Source organism: Trichogramma pretiosum, unplaced genomic scaffold, assembly GCF_000599845.2.
Source record: "Trichogramma pretiosum strain Unisexual culture from Peru unplaced genomic scaffold, Tpre_2.0 scaffold106, whole genome shotgun sequence".
NCBI lineage: Eukaryota > Metazoa > Arthropoda > Insecta > Hymenoptera > Trichogrammatidae > Trichogramma > Trichogramma pretiosum.
The window spans coordinates 329,424-347,271 of record NW_019641619.1 but is presented as its reverse complement, the minus strand read 5'-3'; the positions used below and the strand labels follow the sequence as shown (position 1 = coordinate 347,271).

General features: G+C 42.2%; 2 protein-coding genes and 1 non-coding gene across 3 annotated transcripts in view; 2 read left to right on the top strand and 1 right to left on the bottom strand.

The window, feature by feature from the left end:
• LOC106657089 (protein furry) overlaps window positions 1-17,848 on the bottom strand; it is a 31,445-nt gene that overhangs the window by 2,248 nt on the left and 11,349 nt on the right. The window contains exons 20-34 of the mRNA XM_023458796.1: window positions 9,610-9,951; window positions 8,802-8,938; window positions 6,500-6,526; window positions 6,115-6,216; window positions 5,882-6,016; window positions 5,535-5,803; window positions 5,320-5,443; window positions 3,972-4,597; window positions 3,580-3,905; window positions 2,640-2,904; window positions 1,660-2,572; window positions 1,073-1,579; window positions 834-1,002; window positions 228-400; window positions 77-151 (exon numbers count right to left, since the gene is read on the bottom strand). Coding sequence (XP_023314564.1) covers window positions 77-151; window positions 228-400; window positions 834-1,002; window positions 1,073-1,579; window positions 1,660-2,572; window positions 2,640-2,904; window positions 3,580-3,905; window positions 3,972-4,597; window positions 5,320-5,443; window positions 5,535-5,803; window positions 5,882-6,016; window positions 6,115-6,216; window positions 6,500-6,526; window positions 8,802-8,938; window positions 9,610-9,951 — 4,190 coding nt within the window. The remainder of the gene's footprint in view (window positions 1-76; window positions 152-227; window positions 401-833; window positions 1,003-1,072; window positions 1,580-1,659; window positions 2,573-2,639; window positions 2,905-3,579; window positions 3,906-3,971; window positions 4,598-5,319; window positions 5,444-5,534; window positions 5,804-5,881; window positions 6,017-6,114; window positions 6,217-6,499; window positions 6,527-8,801; window positions 8,939-9,609; window positions 9,952-17,848) is intronic.
• On the top strand, window positions 3,156-3,228 carry Trnaa-agc. Its single transcript has one exon. It is a non-coding gene; the product is annotated as a tRNA-Ala (tRNA).
• Window positions 12,035-17,728, top strand: LOC106657090 (FMRFamide receptor). The gene is made up of 4 exons (XM_014378389.2): window positions 12,035-13,137; window positions 16,342-16,813; window positions 17,022-17,235; window positions 17,317-17,728. Exons 1-4 carry the CDS (start codon window positions 12,791-12,793, stop codon window positions 17,490-17,492), a joined length of 1,209 nt encoding a protein of 402 aa, XP_014233875.1. The 5' UTR covers window positions 12,035-12,790; the 3' UTR covers window positions 17,493-17,728.

The window sequence follows — 17,848 nt, the reverse complement described above, 5'->3', positions numbered from 1 at the left end:
TATTTAGCAAATAAATTCATTTTAAGAAAATTAGGAAAAAATAAAATCATAACGTAATTATAATTTTTTAACTCACCGACGGGCTCTTTGGTAGTCCAACCCTTTGTCCACAAGTAGTTAACAAATTAACCAAGCACTCTCTCACTCTCCCCTGCGAGAAAAATAAAAATTTTTATTGAAAAAATAAATTTCATAAGGATAGCGTTGAATAAAGTAATTCTACAAACTTGTGACATCCACGGTCTCTTCCATCCGGAAATTGGTCCATTGTCAGCGGGTGATAAAGAAATTGATCGGCGAGGCGACGTAGCATTTTTATCCTCGTTTATTTGCCGAGTTAACCAGCGTTTTCCAATAACGGGCGTTTGGGATAAATCGAACGTAAAATCCATTGTCCGACCTATCATTGATAATAGCGTTGATATTAACGTTTCCGTAATGGAAAACAAATAAATAACAATCCATCGATCGGGTTTTACATATGTTTATTACTATCTTTTATTTAATGCACAACTGATGGGGAGATGAGATAATAAAAAGAAAACAATATGAAAACCAATATGAGGTTTTCAATGATACGTAAAAAAGGTCAAAAATGTATAGACCGCTGGCCAGAACAATTTTGATACGAAAATGAAGCAGGTGTGGTAAAAAGCTTATTGTATGTAGTTAGCTGGATTTGTCTTTATTGTTATTTTTATTGCAAAAACCTTCATTTCGGAGGAGGTATAGAATTTTTCAAATGTTTTCCGAGAATGCATGCATGCAACGTCAAAATAAAAGTTTTAATTCACATGCTTGAAAAAAAATTAAATTTACGAAAGTGTGTTTACCAGGAAGTTCTTTTTTGCTGAATAACTCGTTGTCGTTGAAACTCGGATGCGGCGAGGATATCGAAAGTTCCCAGTGGGTCGCGTGAACTGTCGTCGGTGGAGCGCTAAGAGTGGATGATCTAGTCACAACGAGCTTCAATATTTTCAAAGCTTCTCTCCAATGAGGACCCTTTTTATAAGAAAGTCAATCGTCAAATTCAATCCCATTAAAAGTTATTTCGATTCATAAAATATATTACCTCGACGTGTTTCGAAACTACCCTCAGCAGCTCTACGCTCGTCGGTTGAGCGGCCTGAGTCGTGATGTCAACGTAATGCAGCATACAGTGTATTATACTCAACACAGGTACCGTCACATTGGCCGGCCCCTTTTCCAAAACTTCGACAAGGAAGGACAACATATTGAAGCTCAAATGAGCGTAAGTATCGTAGAGATATTTCACCACGCACTTGGTCCACTGGAAGCTCTCTTTGCTGAACGTTCGCCTACTATACAGGGTCATAACTGTACCAAGGTTTTCCAACTTCTTGCCCTTTTCCGCGCTTATCTGTGCTATATTTTCTGCACTTCTTATGCAGAGCTCGTTGGCGTCCTCATAATTTAGCAGCATGTACGGCAACAGAGAGACGACATTCATAGGGAAGGCTAAGCTCTGCGTCGGATCGACAACAGGCAAATCGAGTAACAGTGTGAACTGAGATAGGAGTGTCACTACTTGTTCGTAAGTATTTGGACTAGTGCACCCCTTTGACGAAAAAAAAAGAAGAAATGAATTCACATGCCCAAAATAAAATAGCTCCGTTTCTATATATAAGTTCGAATTACCTTTAGTAGCAACGCATGAACGCCCGGGAACGTATTCCACTTGAGCTGCTGCTGCAATTTTTCCACCTTATCTCTGGCATCTGGCCTGTCCAGAGGCAATCTATGCAGGACTCGATCGAGCAAACGCAAAGCCAGCAAAAATTCGTGCTCGTAATCGGACTCGAGCAGAGACACCGACAGCCAGAATAGCTGCGCCAAGATGGTCATTTTGTCGTCCTGCGTCGCCGAGTCGCCCAACAATTTCAAGGATTGAGCCGAACGCGACCTTGACAAGCTCGTGTTCGTCGTCATGACGCACCCGGATTTTTCCATCTCCTTGGCTTCGACGGCGGCCGTGGCCGCTGCGGCGGACTTTCTCGACGAGTAGCTCACCGAATAACTAGTACTACGCATGTGACCCGGCTGATTCAGCTGGGTGTACATTTGTGGCCCTTGATTAGGATAGCCCATCGGTCCGGCCGAGCTTCTCTTGGCCAGAGCCGCGTCTTTGTTGTTGAGATTCGGGGTCGACTTAAAGATCTCCTTCATGAAGTCCAGCGGACGGAAGTCCGACTCGAGCGAGTCCACGGCAGCCTCGAGGGTGAGCAGGAGCTCCGTCACGTAGCCCTGCATGTCCTCGCCCTGCTCGGCAACCGTCTCCACCAATCTCGACAGTATATCCGATAGCATTCGGGAAGTGATTGGAACTTTCAGGGCGCGAAAAACTTGCAGCGATCTGCCGGCGTAGTGTCGTGACGAGCAGGACAGGCCAAGCTGCAGGGCCGTCTGGGCCCATCGCTGACTGACCAGGGCGTGTGGCAGCGAGTCGCGGAAGACTCGCAACACGTGACGCAGCAGTGTGGTCAGTTGCTCGGCGCTGCGCACCCACCAGACTTTGGCGGTCATATCTTCGTAGTTCCACAGAGGTTGGCTCCTGCTTATAAAATTTACGACTCCGTAGTAGGGTGATCGATTTTACTAAAAATAAAATAATTGCTTACCTAGACGCGAGGAAATTTATCAAGGATTTTATAACGTCTTGGATCTGCATATTGGGTCCGGGCTTCGGACTGGTCCAGTTGGCTCCGTCTTCCGGTGTCACGATGACCGGCAGAGGTGCGGTTTTCGTTGTCGCAGTTCGTTGACTGCTCGTGTTGCTCCAATTTCCACTCTGATTTGCTGCGGCTACTTGAGTCAATGATTCGTTATTATAATTTTTAAAAAGATCTTGTACATGTTTCTTAGATTTTGAACATGTTTGAATGACTAAATCAAATAAAGATAATAGTAAAACTTACATTAATAAGGCTTATAGCTAAATATATTTAATAAAGAAAAATAAAAAAAAAGCATGAGTATATATTTTATTTGTTATATAGGTAAAAAAACGAAATAAACATATAAATGAACAGTAGTGTAAAGCCTTACTCAAGTCGGAGCGTTAAGACAAAATGTAGGTCAGTAAAAGTACAAGTCCCAAAAATTTCGGCCTCATGTTCTGCTATGGATCTCAACCAGGGGGCGTAGCTCAGATGGTAGAGCGCTCGCTTAGCATGCGAGAGGTACCGGGATCGATACCCGGCGCCTCCAAAATCTCATTTTGATTTTTTTTTTAACGCGACGGAAAAGCGTTATCTTGATCAAATATAAACAGCTGCATTATGAACTGATGCAATTTTGTTCGATTTTACACGAACGATATTTGTTTTAAAATTAAAGGAATACATGATTGAAATAATTTATCCGAATAATAAAGTAATTTATCTGATTATTAATTAACTTACCTACACAGAAAATGTTTGGAATTCGTGAACGAGTATCTCATTAATTGCATAGAAAACTTGAATAAAACTTTAAACTATGTTCTTTATGCTAAGATGAAAAGTCCCCATTCATCCCATTAAAAGTAATTTTTTCAAATTCTTAAGGGTTAACACTTACTCAGGGCCAAAACAGGCGAGGTCGTATTCTTGCCGTCATTACTCGAAACAGCCGGAGGTGTACTTTGAATCCGAGGTATATTATTGACGGGGGAGTGCGCCGGACTAGGATTATTCGACGAGGACGAGATCGAGCTCGACAGGGTCGGCGACGATGCTTCCGAGGTCGGAGGTACCAGCGCCGTAGAAGGCATGGGTGGAGGTAGAGGAGGTGGCGTCGGTGGCGAGCTCGCGAACGGCGACGATGGATGCGACGTGGGTGGAGGAGGCGACTGCGATCGAGTCGGCGAGTGGTGGCGATTCGCGGATGAAACGACCACGCTGCCACTGAATTAAAAAAATAAATGAAAAATAATGAAAGAAAAATCAAAGAGAAATATTTCAATAACCTACCTATTCGAAGCTTGCGTCAACGTCGACGACTGAGTGGAGGACGTCGTGGTCGTCGCGGACGTGGTAGGCCCGTAAAGATAACTGTCGAACTCGACATCGACCTCGGTGAAATTGTGCTCGTAAACGGGTAGCGGCGGCATGGTCAGGCCCAGTCCAAGCAGCTCCGTCTTGGTGGACAATAAAACTCGCGCCACCCCCAAGTGATCCCGATGATCTCCGAGGGTAATGAGCATATTCAAAAGCAGCAGTCGGCAATGGTCGCGCACCAGCGGTCTCGAGTGATCCAGGCCGAGGAAGACTATGTGCAGCATGAGCGGCACGTGTATGGCCCAGTCCAGCTGTATTCCATCCACGACGACGTCCGTCAGCAGCATCACGGCGATGTTGCACCTGTGAAAGCCGCTGATGGGCTGCGAGCTGTCGGGTAGGTACTCCGTGAGCGGGGCGAAGTAGCCGCCGTATTCCGGCATCGGCAGCGGATGCGGCTGCGGCAGCTCCATCAGCCCTGGCTTGTCGCAGCTGTTCGTCGTCGCGGACTTGTTGTTGTGGCCGGTGTTGTTGTTGAACGAAACGGGCACGTTGCGAATGTAGTAGGCGTCCTCGGTCGTCAGCTGAAAGTCGAGAAACTGTAAAAAAAAAAGAGACGGAACGCAAAAAACGATAAATGCAACAGGTGCGAGGGGACTCTCACAGGGTGAAATGTGACATGCTTATGGAATGTGCGCTGGAAAACAACGAGAGAAAAAATTTTGAAGCTATAATAGTTGATTAATAAATTCTAATTAACGAAAAAGTAACTTCGACAAATTTTTCTTCTCTCTCGGTGTACCGTGCATATAAAAAGCGTTTTAAAATAAATTATAATTAAATACAAAGTACATGACAATTAAGCAAAGGTAAAAATGCAGCAGGCCGTATTCAGACGCACTGCGAAAATTACCAATTTAAATATCGACGTTACGATGAATAAAACAAAAAAAAAGAAACAAAATTTTCCCCGAAACGGCAGTACGCGTCGATGTTTTTAAAACGTCGGAGAAAAAAAGGGAATTCGTCGGACAAATCAGTAATTGACATAAGCTTTAGTAATTCGTTATTACGTGATATCTAATATTCGTTGAATAGCGATTGGCATATACATGCAAAATGAATGCATTCATGTCAAAACCTTGCCAATGAAACTATACAAATAAACGAAACATGATACACATATAAAAGTGTTTCGTATTTTATTCATCATTGCGAGCTATTGCGCGTTGCCGTTGCGGATGAGGGTGGCATCTGGTAAAAATCGATAGTCGCCAGCCGGCAATAAGCTCTTTACCGCCGTTCGTTATCTCATTTTTACCTCGGACTCGGCGATGGGATTCGTTACTTCATCCGATAGCAGATTCGCTCCTCCGCCCACGTGGTTTCTGGCCTTGTTGCCCGAGTAACAGCCCGACAGCGATCTCAGCGGCTCCGACTTCGATCTGCGAAAAAAATCCAAATCACAACAAAAATCTAGCATTTCTCCTATAGCGAGCTATCTTATTTGCGTCAAGTGAAATACGAAGGTCTTACCCGCTCTTGATGGGATCTTCGCCGGAGTGGCGTTTCGTGTGTATCGTGCCCTTTTCCACGGTGAGATCCTTGGTGGGATTTCCCGAATCCGCGGCGGGGGCGTCGCTGTGCGACGAGGCCTTGCGCATACTCGTCAGCCGATAGAACGGCGGTGTCTCGGTGCGCTCGATCAGGCAGTTCAGGGTCTCGACGGTCTGCAGCTCGGACATCATCTCGTCGACGAGGCGATCGGGTCGGGCGCGAGCCAAGTACAAAACCACTCGTTTCGCCTGGCAAAGATTATTTATTTGTGATGTTTTTTTTTTATCACGTATGCAGCCCAAGTAAATTATGCTCCTAATACTTACGTAGGGCAGAAGCTCGGTGGGCGCCATACCTGACACGATAATAAGATAGCGTATGATGATTTTGAGATTGTTCGGCCAGCAGCCGCACAGCGTGGCCCACAGCTCCTCGGTCTCTTTTGGGTGCTCGTCGGAGAACTAGGACAAGCAGAGTTCGCGGAGAATTTGTTTCAAGTTAAAAAGTTTTCGAACCTTACAATAATTCTGTGGGCTCTTTCTTTTGTTGTAAAACCTACCTTTGCAGTTATGTAGAAGAGATTGTTGAGGACCATCTCGGTAGCTTCTACGCTTCCCCAGCCCTCTCGACGCGGGCCGCTGCGAATCATGTTAGACCCGTGCTGTAAAGAAGAAAGTCGCAAATAAATTCGATCGCAGAAGAACGAAAAAAGTAAAGGCATTATTTTTTCTCTCTCTCGCACGAGGGCATCATAATGGCAAAGTTATGTAATATGTAAAAGTTTAAAACGCCAGTATATAAAGTAGTACAAAAAAGTTCGTCAGTAAAATGAAAACATAATTAAAAGTAAAATCAGATTTGAAAAGTTTATAGTTTCTCAACTATCACTCGAAGGTGATATAAAAAATAATTATCATTCTCGCCTTCTCTATCCTCTGACTTACCTTTCGATTTTCGAGCAGATCCAAGGGCTGCTTTGCCAAGCGCAGCCGCAGTAAATTAAAACACAAGAAAAGCATAAGGGAGTTAATCATAAATTTCTTCACACACACACACACAACAAAAGGAAAGAAGGAAAAAAAGTGTACGGGGAGTTTTTGCTTGCTTTTGCTTATTACACTTTGCCACTGCCGCTGCTACCGTTATGCTATGTATATGTGTATACCAAGCACGTTAATCTGATTTATGTATAAACGTGTCCGTCGTGTCTTTTCCCCAAGCCTTTATTGACAATATTTCCGCAAAGGCAAAGTAAACCTCTGAGGAAAAGCGTCGCTCCACAATCCCATAATTTCAAAAGCTCCGCTCGCGTCACGCTTGTGTGTATGCGGGCACGCGGACACACAAACACAAACACACACACACACACACACGTGCGTGCAAAACTTGTGCGATCGATGAATAAAACGATAACACGAGAGTGTAAACTGCCCCCCCCCTGGGGTACAGTTGAAAAAAATGAGGAAAGAGAGAGGAATAAAAAGAGTCAAAAAAAAGGACAGGAAATTGAGGATAAAGCACGTCAAGCGCACCCACTTATGGGAAACGCGTTTACGATGATATAGGTAGATGTTGAACCGAAAGAGTAAAAGCGTAAAGATCCTCGCGAGATGTAGTAGCGGCCGAATTCAAAGTGAGAGAAAATTCAGTGGACCGAGAAATACTAATCACACGAGGTACATATCAAAGTAATTGATGGACGGGCTCCCAGTAGATATACGATTGGTTATTCGAATATTTATTACAACTACTTTAACAATTTTATTGACTCCCGATAATATTTAATTATCGTTATTGATAATGTTATATACCAATAACCCAGCGTTGGGTATTGTAAAATTTAAATATAATAATTAAAATAAGACCGTCAAATTAACACGTATGACGCCTGATCTCGCGGGTAAAGAGGCATGTGTGTAAGATGAACACAGAGACAGGCAAGCGCTGTCGCATGGATGTGTGTGTGAATGTAAGCGGCCAACACACATCGGCGCATTAGATCGAACCCGCGCGCATATGTGTATCAGCCGAACACAGAGCAAGGCAAAGGCTGAAGGTATGTACGGACGTGCGCGAGCAACATTACCGACGCATTAGATCAGGCCCCCGCACGCGTATATATATTCCGTGTGTGCGTGTACTCGCGTGTGTGTGTAAGTCGAACACAAAGAAGACATAACACACACATGCGAGACGAGACTAGTGGAATAATTTGAATTGGCACAAAGGGGAGAAGCAGGTTCGCACGCGCGCTCGCAAGTCCCATATCTCCCCCAAGTTTGACCTTTGACCTCAGATAACCATTGGGCACACGGGTCTAGCGGAAACCGAGTCAACAAGTGACGAAATAGCTGGGAGACTTGCGAATTGCGGGAAAAACCCGAGACGTACCCCCGCCAAAAGGTCCATGATTTAATTAGTATATAACATGCATAAAAATTAGGCCTCTAGGCAGATCATCCGAAAGAGTCGAGTAAGGCGAAGCTCTGTGCGCGCGAAATAATCAAATCAGTGTAACGGCGACTTGAAATATTTAACGGACTTGTAATACAACGCGAATTGCACATTCTATACTTCGTGAGAACCAAGCGCGAGTCAATAACAGCGACTAACTTGTACGCCGCGACCATCGAAATTGTTAATTGTATTCGCGAACGGTAAAGCTCGAGTGAGTGCTTCACCCCGCCTAGCAGCGCAACAGCCCAACAGCAGCCGCGACCGTCACTGCAGCAGCCAGCCGCAACACCACCGAGGCAGCCGCGACCGACGGCCAAGCAGCATCAGCGTAACGCTCCAGCAACAGCAACTACGGTAGCGCCCCGACGGCGTTTGCAGCCCTACATATCGACGAGCATCGGCCACACTTATTTTGTAAGCTTGTTCAATAGTTATTAGTTTTCTTGTAATAAAGTCTTGTGTGTAAATCTCACTTGAGCGTTATACACTTTATTTCATGATCCTTCCCCACTCAGACACAACAGAAAGTAATATTTAATATTCAAATAATAAAGTTATTACCCCGTATTAAAGGGTATATAACAATAATAAATCGTTTATCTACTGGTTTGGCTCTCTACTCTATGCATCGTAAACAAGATTCCCCAATTTAATTCTATACCACTCCGCGAAACTATTCCAATATACCGGAGCTACTACTTGAAGCACCAGCGCGCAGCGTCTATTGAGGATGTATAATTCATACACAACTTACACCTACACACCCACACACATACGCGCAATATTTACCTGGAAGTAACTCAAGGGATTTGAGCAGGGTGGCACGTTGGGATCGACGAGCTCCATGTTGTGCAGCCAAGGCAGTAAATATTGCAGCAATAGCTGGCGTACCTCTCGCCTGGCCGTTTGAAATCTATAGGTGACTTCTGCAAATAACATCGTTATAAAAGCGCTGGGTGATAAATCATAGACGTTGTCTGTCTCTCTCTCTCTCTCTTTCTTTATTCTCGCGCGTGGCGGGTAAACAATGTATCGCACGAAAGAGCCATAATAATTACGTCAAAAATAAACAATGTATTTAACAGAAGGAAAGGAAGAAATGTTGTTACAGTGCAGTCATTCGAAGTAATTTTTTTCTTTTCTCGCGCAAAACGGGTGTAACGTTTTTAAATATAAGTACTCCGCGTGTCCGACAGCTTGCAAAAACATCTATAGGAGCTGCTGCTGCTACTGCATGGAGGCGTTAAATGCCTCGTTGACTCAAGAAACACCTAATAATAGCCGAAAGAGATAGAGTAAACACGTGTGCTCGAACGCGAATGTAGCTAGTGCTCCGAGAGAGAGAGAGAGAGACAAGATGGAATATTTAGGTTGCGTTTATTATGACGATGACGTTTCTGCACGCGCGGCAACGGAACGATCATGATCGTTTATATACACAGACGCGGACACATACACAAGTAAGCGATGTTATAAAGTAGAAAAAACACGAGTGAGGCTTCGGGTAGGATTGTTTATATATCGATCGGATAAGAGAAGACAAAGAAAAAAAAAAAAAAAAAAGAAACAGGTATATAGAAAACACTTAAGTTCTTACCGCTGAACATGGGCATCGTTAACTCGGGGTGTAATTGCGCCAGCTGTCGCGATAAGTACTTCTGGCTGCGGCAATAGGTCGCCGATAGCAGAGCGTCGAGGGTGGTTACGTCTTTTGCCTGCTGCTGCTGCTGTTGATATTGCGCTTGATGATGATATTGCTGCTGTGGCTGACCATTGTTGGACTGTACTACTGTCGTCGAGGTAGTCAGGAAAGTCATGGAATGGTTCGGCGTCGACGTTGCCTGCGCGGCGATGGTAGTCGTGGAATGGCTCGTCGTCGCCGTTGCGGATGCACTCGCAGTGCTAGATGCATTCTGCTGCTGCTCCTCTTGAGTAGTTCCTGTTGCGGACAGTCGAGAGGAAACTTGATGAAAAAATTACGATTCATATATCATTATTTGTCGCGCAATATACACGAAATAGCTCTGAAATATAAACGTCAGGACAGCTGCAGCGAGATAATATATAGCTTCCCGTCGAAGTTAACGATTGCCGCTCATCTTAGAGAGTAAATATTTACCTTGCAGTGGACTTTTTTACGTGACGAATGGATACAATAGGACAAGGTAACGGTATTAAAAGCTTTCAAGCTCGCTGCAAGCTCTATCTGTACATTGTATAGACAGAGCTACGCGAGAATCGATCAGAAACAAGTAAAAAGTTTCCGCGCTTACTTAAACTCTTTGCGGCAAGAATAAAATCACGAGGAGAGTAAGCTCTTCGCCTCGGCGCTGACACAAGTGGGCGAGTAAACAAAAGAGGAGGCCGGCCTTCTTTGAGCCGGCTGCGATAATAATTCGACGCGGTGCAAAAATCTCAGCAGACCCGCGGATACAGGAAGGAAAGTGCCCCCCCCCCCCTACTTTTCTTTCTCTCTCTATTATGACGATGGCGAAATACTTACAACAACAACATAATTATATATAGCCTAATAATGCGATATGCGCGTGGCACGTTCAAATAATAATAAAAATAAAAATAATAATGATATGAGAGCTGCGGCTTTGCCGCTGCTATTAGATGATTCATGCACCACTACTCGTATGAAGATAAGCTTTAATCGACAAAGAGAATAATTCGTCCATAATATGTGTGCGCTGCTGTATATGTATGTGTGTGTGTGAGTGCGTACGTCCGAGGCAAAATCTTGAAAATGTTACGGTGGATTGTATAAATTTTAATTGCATTTATTGTCTTTTGTAGTATTAATGAGGACAGAAAATGTTTTTGGGCAGGACACGGGGAAAAAAATTTTTTTTTTGATTTTTTGAATAGTATATTTCTCAACGGGTGCACATATGGTTTTTTAGCAAAACGAGGGATTATAGCACGAGCCGAAGGCGAGTGCTGTAACGAGTTTTGTTAAAAAACCATATCTGCACCAGTTTGAGATACTATTTTTTCCTACGAGAGCCTAAAATTAGCGGCAAAGTTGCGTATTTTAGGTTAGAGTGGGGAAAAATTTTTTTGTACATTTGAAAAAAAAGTTTATTTTCATTTTTTCTCGTATAAATGCCGGAATTTTCAATATTTATTTTTTGTCATCAAAAAAGCAGAGAGGTCAGCTTTACAACTTTTCAGCAAAATGAAAAGTTGTACTTTTGCTTCCTCATAAAGGAAGCTTTGTGATAAGCTCAAAAACGAGATTTTGAACCAGACCGCATAGGACAATTTGGTTTACATATTTGAGGGTTTATATTTCAAACATGTCGTTGAATCAAAATTCATTTACAAAGCTATGTACATATAAGTGAAAAAAAAATTGAAAAATGAAAATAATTATTTCTCTACAGTTAAATCACCGTATCTTTGCGAGGAATGCACGTAGGACCATTTAAGATAAACGAATTTAAAGGTCTTGTCAAAACCTGCAAATTGATGGGCTCAGAATGTTTCTTCATTACCTTCTACTAATGTGAAGAGTGAAATAGCAACTACAACAAAAACTGAATTTTTCGATTTTTTATTTGTTGAAATAAATTGGTAGATTAGTGATTGGACCCTATCATAATTTATACAGCTGTAAAGCGATTTTAAAGGCCTTTCAAGTGGCATTTTTAAAATCCTGATACGACCTTTATTGACTGAGCTATGACACTTAGAAGTTTACTAATTTTTTGCTTAGATAAAGCAAAAGTGATTAAACGGCAGTGTATATGCGTGAAGCTCTCTCTAAAAGGCAAAGCTCGCGGTGCATCTATAGTATGCCAATATGAGTCTCTCTATCTCTCTACTACATGTCAGTAGTAGTAGCCAGCACACACACAGGCAGAAAGCTTTTCTATAAAGCTCGACTCTCTATCTTCTCTTCCAGCGCGCGCGTACTCGTACGCGGCGCTGACTACGCCACCGCCACCGCTGTCACGAGCTTTTCCACATAAACATTTTAACTCCCTTCTTCAGTCGGTTGTTGATGCTGTTACTACTCGTATCGTAGAACGCGGCGAGCGCGAGAGAGCCACGATTTTTCGAAGCGAGCAGGCGCTACACGTGCAAGTTCCAGCGAGAGCTTTTTTGAATATACGTGAAAGCTCAGCGTTGCGTGCGTGATTTAGGTGACAAAGACGCGTGAATTATTGTATGCACAGTTTAGTAGTAACGGGGGCTAGATGAACAATGAGCGAATTGACACTGTATACGATATCGCTTAATTGGAAAAAGTGACCGAGTGTGTAAACAATATACCAGTGCTTCCTATACGTCGTTGTTGATATAAGTTATTTTTTACGCAGTGACACGCGAGTGCATCTTGACACTAATGGTGTATGATATAGTGCCAGTACTGTGCGTTACTTCGAGTGATTAAACTCGAGATCCGATTTACTATTTCAATACCGAAGCGTGGTGTATTATAGAGGATCAATACAAATAACACAACGAGGAGCTGATGATTAGCCGTAATTAGACGTTCATCGTTGGGATCGTTAATGCAGCCGTGTGTGTGTACGCAACGACGACTATATGTACTACGTCACGGACAGGATGAAAGCTACATTATTGTTGCGCACGAGTGATGAATTGCAGCAGTAGTAGTAGTGGTAATAGTGGTAGCGCGTAACGAGCGAGCCAACATGTGAAATTCAAAGAGAGAGAGAGAGAGAGAGAGAGAGAGAGACCATCTACGGCAGCAGCACAACAATAAGGCCGAGAAATCCACTTTTATTGAAAACGACGACACAATGACGATGACGGACGACGATGGCTTGAGCAACAACATTACCGTTCAGGCTCGAAACTTGCTCGCCTGGACGATCGTCACGGGCTTCGAGACCTACTACCTGCCGATCCTCGTGTTCGTCGGCTCGCTCGGCAACTGTCTCTCGGTCTTCGTCGTCTCGGCGAGCACCAAGATGCGACGCAGCTCGTCCAACTACTATCTCGCGGCCCTGGCCGTCAGCGACACCGGTTTTCTGTTCGCCCTGCTGCTCGCTTGGTTCGGCATAGTCAACGTGCCGCTCGTCACGCGTCGTGGCATCTGTCAACTCTTCATCTATCTCACCAACGTCTGCAGCTTTCTCAGCGCATGGTAAGCAGACAGAGAAAGACTCGACACGAAGAGCTCAGCTGCGCTCTTTTGTTTGTCTTGCTAATGCGATTCTCGACTTAACGCAGAACGTCGCGGAGCGAGTTATTTTCACTGCCCCGACACGCGGGTCGGGTATGTAGATACGAGTGTACGCTAGACTGGTCCTCGTGTATTTACCAAAAAGTGTTTGGATCCTCTCGCTCGCTTCTCGCAAGCTGCTACTAAAAATTAAGAATTACGCGATAACACGCGCGAAAAATGTTTCGAACACGACGCGTCGTGACTAAAAAACAGATTCAAAGATTTAGAACGTAGTTTTTTTTCGTAGGCTTATACGTTTCTCAGGAAATTCTTTCATCGTCACGTTTTTTTAAGTTTTGCCATTTTTTAACGTGAAAAAGAAATAACTTTTGCGAAAAAATTTACTATTTTAAAAAGAGTAAATAACGCAGATTACTCTTTTGAGGTTCGAAAGTTACTCTTTTGGTTTTAGAGTGTATATCATTACAGGTATTGATTGTACATAATTAGTTTTAAGTTTGAAAAAGGGAAAAATAATTATAATTTCTTACATTATTACAGAATACCATTAATAGTTTCTATCATTAAAACCCTTGAAGTTCCTCACACTATTATATATATTTTTTGTATTTTCTGGCAAAACATGTTTATGTTCACATGTAGTAATGTTCATTTGGACATGCCTATATGATGTACACGACTTTAAAACATCATAGGTTACGGCTGCTATTTCTGCTGGGGTGGTGCTCTAACCCATAAGTTTTTGTGCACCATCAGTTAATCCATTGCCGCTTGAAATGATGTTTTATGAGACCATTCATAGTAAATTGTTTCATTCAACTCAAAAGTTGAGTTGATATTTTTTGATGTAAAATTCAATGTTTTAAAAAAATTTGATGTCAAAATGACGGAAGAGTTGATGAATAAAAGATGTAAAAAATTATTTGTTGATCCATGTTTCCGAATAGAAAAAGAATTGAATCATAAGTCTGTGGGACGCATGCATTAAAGTCTGGTAGTCGTATTATGGAAATTTAAGTTGACGGTAATTAAAATTTCGACAGACAGTAAAAAAACACTATTCCGTAACTTACATGATATGCATGATTTATTTCAAAAATTTTCAAGTGAATTTATTTGGATAATAGAGAAAATGTCCAAATTTCAGATCTATTAATGACCCGGAAAAATTCGGAGTAAATTCATCCTTAGTTTTTCATTAAATCCTACGCAATTTCTTATGGTTGACAATTTTTTAATCAAATGCTTCATTTTCAAATTGAAAAATCGCAAATTTATCAAATAAGTTAAATTTTCGAAAATTCAATATCGAGTTAAAAGTATTTATGAACCCCGCATGATATAATAGGATTAAGTTACAGTGAAGAACGAGTTCCATAAAATTATTTTTTAAGAGTATTCACCGTTAAAAATGAGCTAATTAGTCGGCAGATTTTAGTTAATATATTCGCTGCTCTCTCGTCTATACATTTTTGCATTTTTATTGCAGAGAGAAGCGATCGCGGGACTTTGGCTCGCCTGCGAATCAAGGAGAATATTAGTTGCTGGCTCGATTTCGTGCGGTTTGCGGTACGCTACGGCTCAAATATTAATGAAAATTTCTCGATAATATCGATCGAGATATATTCGTCGAATCGGAATAATACTCGGGAAGCAACAAATGGACTTTTGACAGTACTTTGTGCACCCGGCATGAATATGCTTTTGTTGTAAAGCGACGGCGAGTTACACAGCCGAAGGTGATTGCTGTCTCTCGAGTTTCGCTGAAAAAACACATTTGCGCGCAAGTTGCATATAGAGTTCAATCGAATTAGCGAGATTCAATGCAACAGACAGCCAGCGTAATCTCGCTGCTAAGCAAGTCTCTACATGAAATTTAAGGACGTTCCCTCAAAAAAATGACTATCGATAAAGGGTCTTGAAATTTTAACCACATATTATTGACAATACTTTTCATAAGTGTGAGAAATTTCAGGAACTTTAACCAAACCATTTCCGAGATATAATTAATCAAAGTTCGGTACTTTAACATGGGATCCCTATGCTAGCGTGTCGAAAAGACGCTATTTTGTGTGATTATAAAAAAACGCATCGATAAAATCTTTTCAAAAACTAGGAAATAATTTTTCAGTATGTACTAAAACATATCTCAAAAACTGGAAAAACTTGACCAAATAGTTTTTGAGAAAAGTTAATGTAAAAACATTGCAAAAATAAAAATTCAAACTTTTTGACCTGAAACCCATTTTGTAAGGTTTTTAGGGTCATTTTAAACAAAAAAGTTCTCTTGCAAATTTTCTCTAAAATCTATCGTTCACGAGCTATAAACGATTCAAATTTAAACAATTTCAAGCAATGAATCTTTGCGATTTTTTATCTCAATAAGTATCAACTCTACAAAAAATTGTAAAAGAACAAAAAAGTCTTAGAATTTGTTGAGGAAAGCGTATGAATTTTTTCAGATTTTTCTAGACATATGCCCAAATTTGTCGGTCAGGTCTGAGGGAACTACCTTAATCAAATTTATATCCGCCATTTATATTTGTCTTGAGCACTTCAAAGTTCTGAGTAAAAGCATTTACTTCATTCTGTAGATTAAGTTTATACTAAAGCTTCTTAAGTAGAAATACTTTGAACAAAAGTTTTGCCGAATCGAAATATCTTCAATTCGAATCAATTATTTCAAAAGGGAATATGAGATTACACGAAGGCAGAAACGCCATTTAGAAAATGGAAATGTACATTTGAGTCTTTCGAGAGAGTATATGACCATTGACTACCCACAGAAAGCTCAACATTTGGGGAAAGGTTCTTCTTTTGATGTATACATTAAAAGTACGAAATTTCATTCATATTAATTATAAGCCAGTTGACGTGATTCAGCCCATATACGATACCCGAGAAACTAAAGGGGAAAGGCTCGAAAAGTGCATTTTTTAATCCGATGTGAATCTTTCGGTAGCAAGCCCAAAATAAATTAATGAAATTAATAAATTCTATCGGTTTTGCGGCAAAATAATTTGAGTTGGATTAAAAATTTCATTAAAAAACGATTTACTTAAAGCTAGGGGCGATTAAAAGAAAATCTCATTTTCAGTTCTTTGATGATTGAATTTGGTGTAATTTTTTTACGTCTAACTGCCATAAAATTAAAATTCCCAGGTTCGTCGTGGCCTTCACGGTGGAGCGTTTCGTCGCGGTGCGCTACCCTCTCCACCGCCAATGGATCTGCACGTACAGCCGCGCCAAGTACATCATCGGCAGCGTGACGGTCGCGGGCCTGGTGCTCTGCAGCCCGGTGCTGCTCTTCGCGGAGGTCCGAGTCCACGAGGCCGTCTCCGTCTGCAGCATCACCCCCGGTTGGGAGAGGCTCGCCACCGTCCTCAACTTCGTCGACACGATTCTCACCTTCGTCCTGCCGTTCTCCGTGATCGTGGTGCTCAACACGCTGATCGTGCGAGGGGTTTACGAGGTCGACCGGGCTCGGATGCTGCTCGAGGCGAGGCTGTCGACGCGCGAATCGCCGCTGGCGCTGCAGCAGTCGAGGATCACCAAGATGCTGCTCATAGTTTCGAGCGTGTTCTTCTGCCTCAATCTGCCGTCCTACGTGATGCGACTCTACGCATACGTGCACGTGAGTTTATTGCTTTTTAGTTTAATTCGACTTCCGTGTATACACATTTTTCTTCATTACTAGATAACGTCGACATTTTAGCTATTCTATATACTATATAACGATAATAAAGCCGATACTTTTTACGATACGTTTTATTATCCTAAAAAGCTCTCTTGTTTCGTTTTTCTATAATAAATATTGCGCGCATTTCTCGTTTTTTTTGCAGCCTGAAAATACGGTAACCGACATGGAGGTATTAATTCAACGATGCTGTAATTTGCTGTTCGACACGAATTTCGGCATAAGTTTCGGACTGTACTGCGCGAGCGGGCAAAACTTTCGCTCGGCGGCGGTGGAGCTGCTGAGTTGCTACAAGAACCCCGTCGGCACTACCGCCGATCAGTCGAGACAAGCCTCGACTAATCAAGTCAATACGTTCGGTTAGTTTTAGATACGATCAATTATCGCAAATTGTCTCTCTAGATGCTTTTGACATTTCTCGTGTTATTGAATTATCCTAGGTATGGACAACACGCGCCCGAGCGAGTCGACGACGGCCAACGCGTCGAGGGAACAGTCCATCGGCTCGCAACCTTGCCGCCACTTCCGGGACTCGTGCCATTTGAAATCGAGTGCAACTCCGCTGGATGAGAAACACGAATTGGATAATGACAAGTACGCCAGCAGTTGGGCTTGAAAAAGTGCAGAGAAAAAAAATTGTGTTACGTGTATATAAATGATAATAAGCCTACGAATTCCATTGAAGAATCATCACTTCCTCCCCTCCTACTTGCGTATTAGTGTTAAGTGTTTGCATTAATTTATTATGAATTCCATCGATGTACGGTTAAATTAAATGTACAGTTGTTTAAGAATTATTATGATATATCTAACGATTTTGTGCTGTGAAACAAAATAAAATCTTTATCGATGTCGATACAAAATATCTTCGATTTTTTTTTCTCTCTATTACTCCTTCTTGAGAAGGGTCTGCAGGGGGCTAGAGCCCATGCACAGGAAGAGATTACTACTACACCCCCCCCCCCCCCCCCC

What these genes read in the sequence shown, in the direction of transcription:
- LOC106657090 (XM_014378389.2), top strand. Translation starts at nt 12,791, where the DNA reads ATGACGATGACGGACGACGATGGCTTGAGCAACAACATTACCGTTCAG. An exon ending in TGCAGCTTTCTCAGCGCATG is followed by an intron (nt 13,138 to 16,341) that starts GTAAGCAGACAG and finishes TAAAATTCCCAG; the next exon opens with GTTCGTCGTGGCCTTCACGG. An exon ending in GACTCTACGCATACGTGCAC is followed by an intron (nt 16,814 to 17,021) that starts GTGAGTTTATTG and finishes TTTTTTTTGCAG; the next exon opens with CCTGAAAATACGGTAACCGA.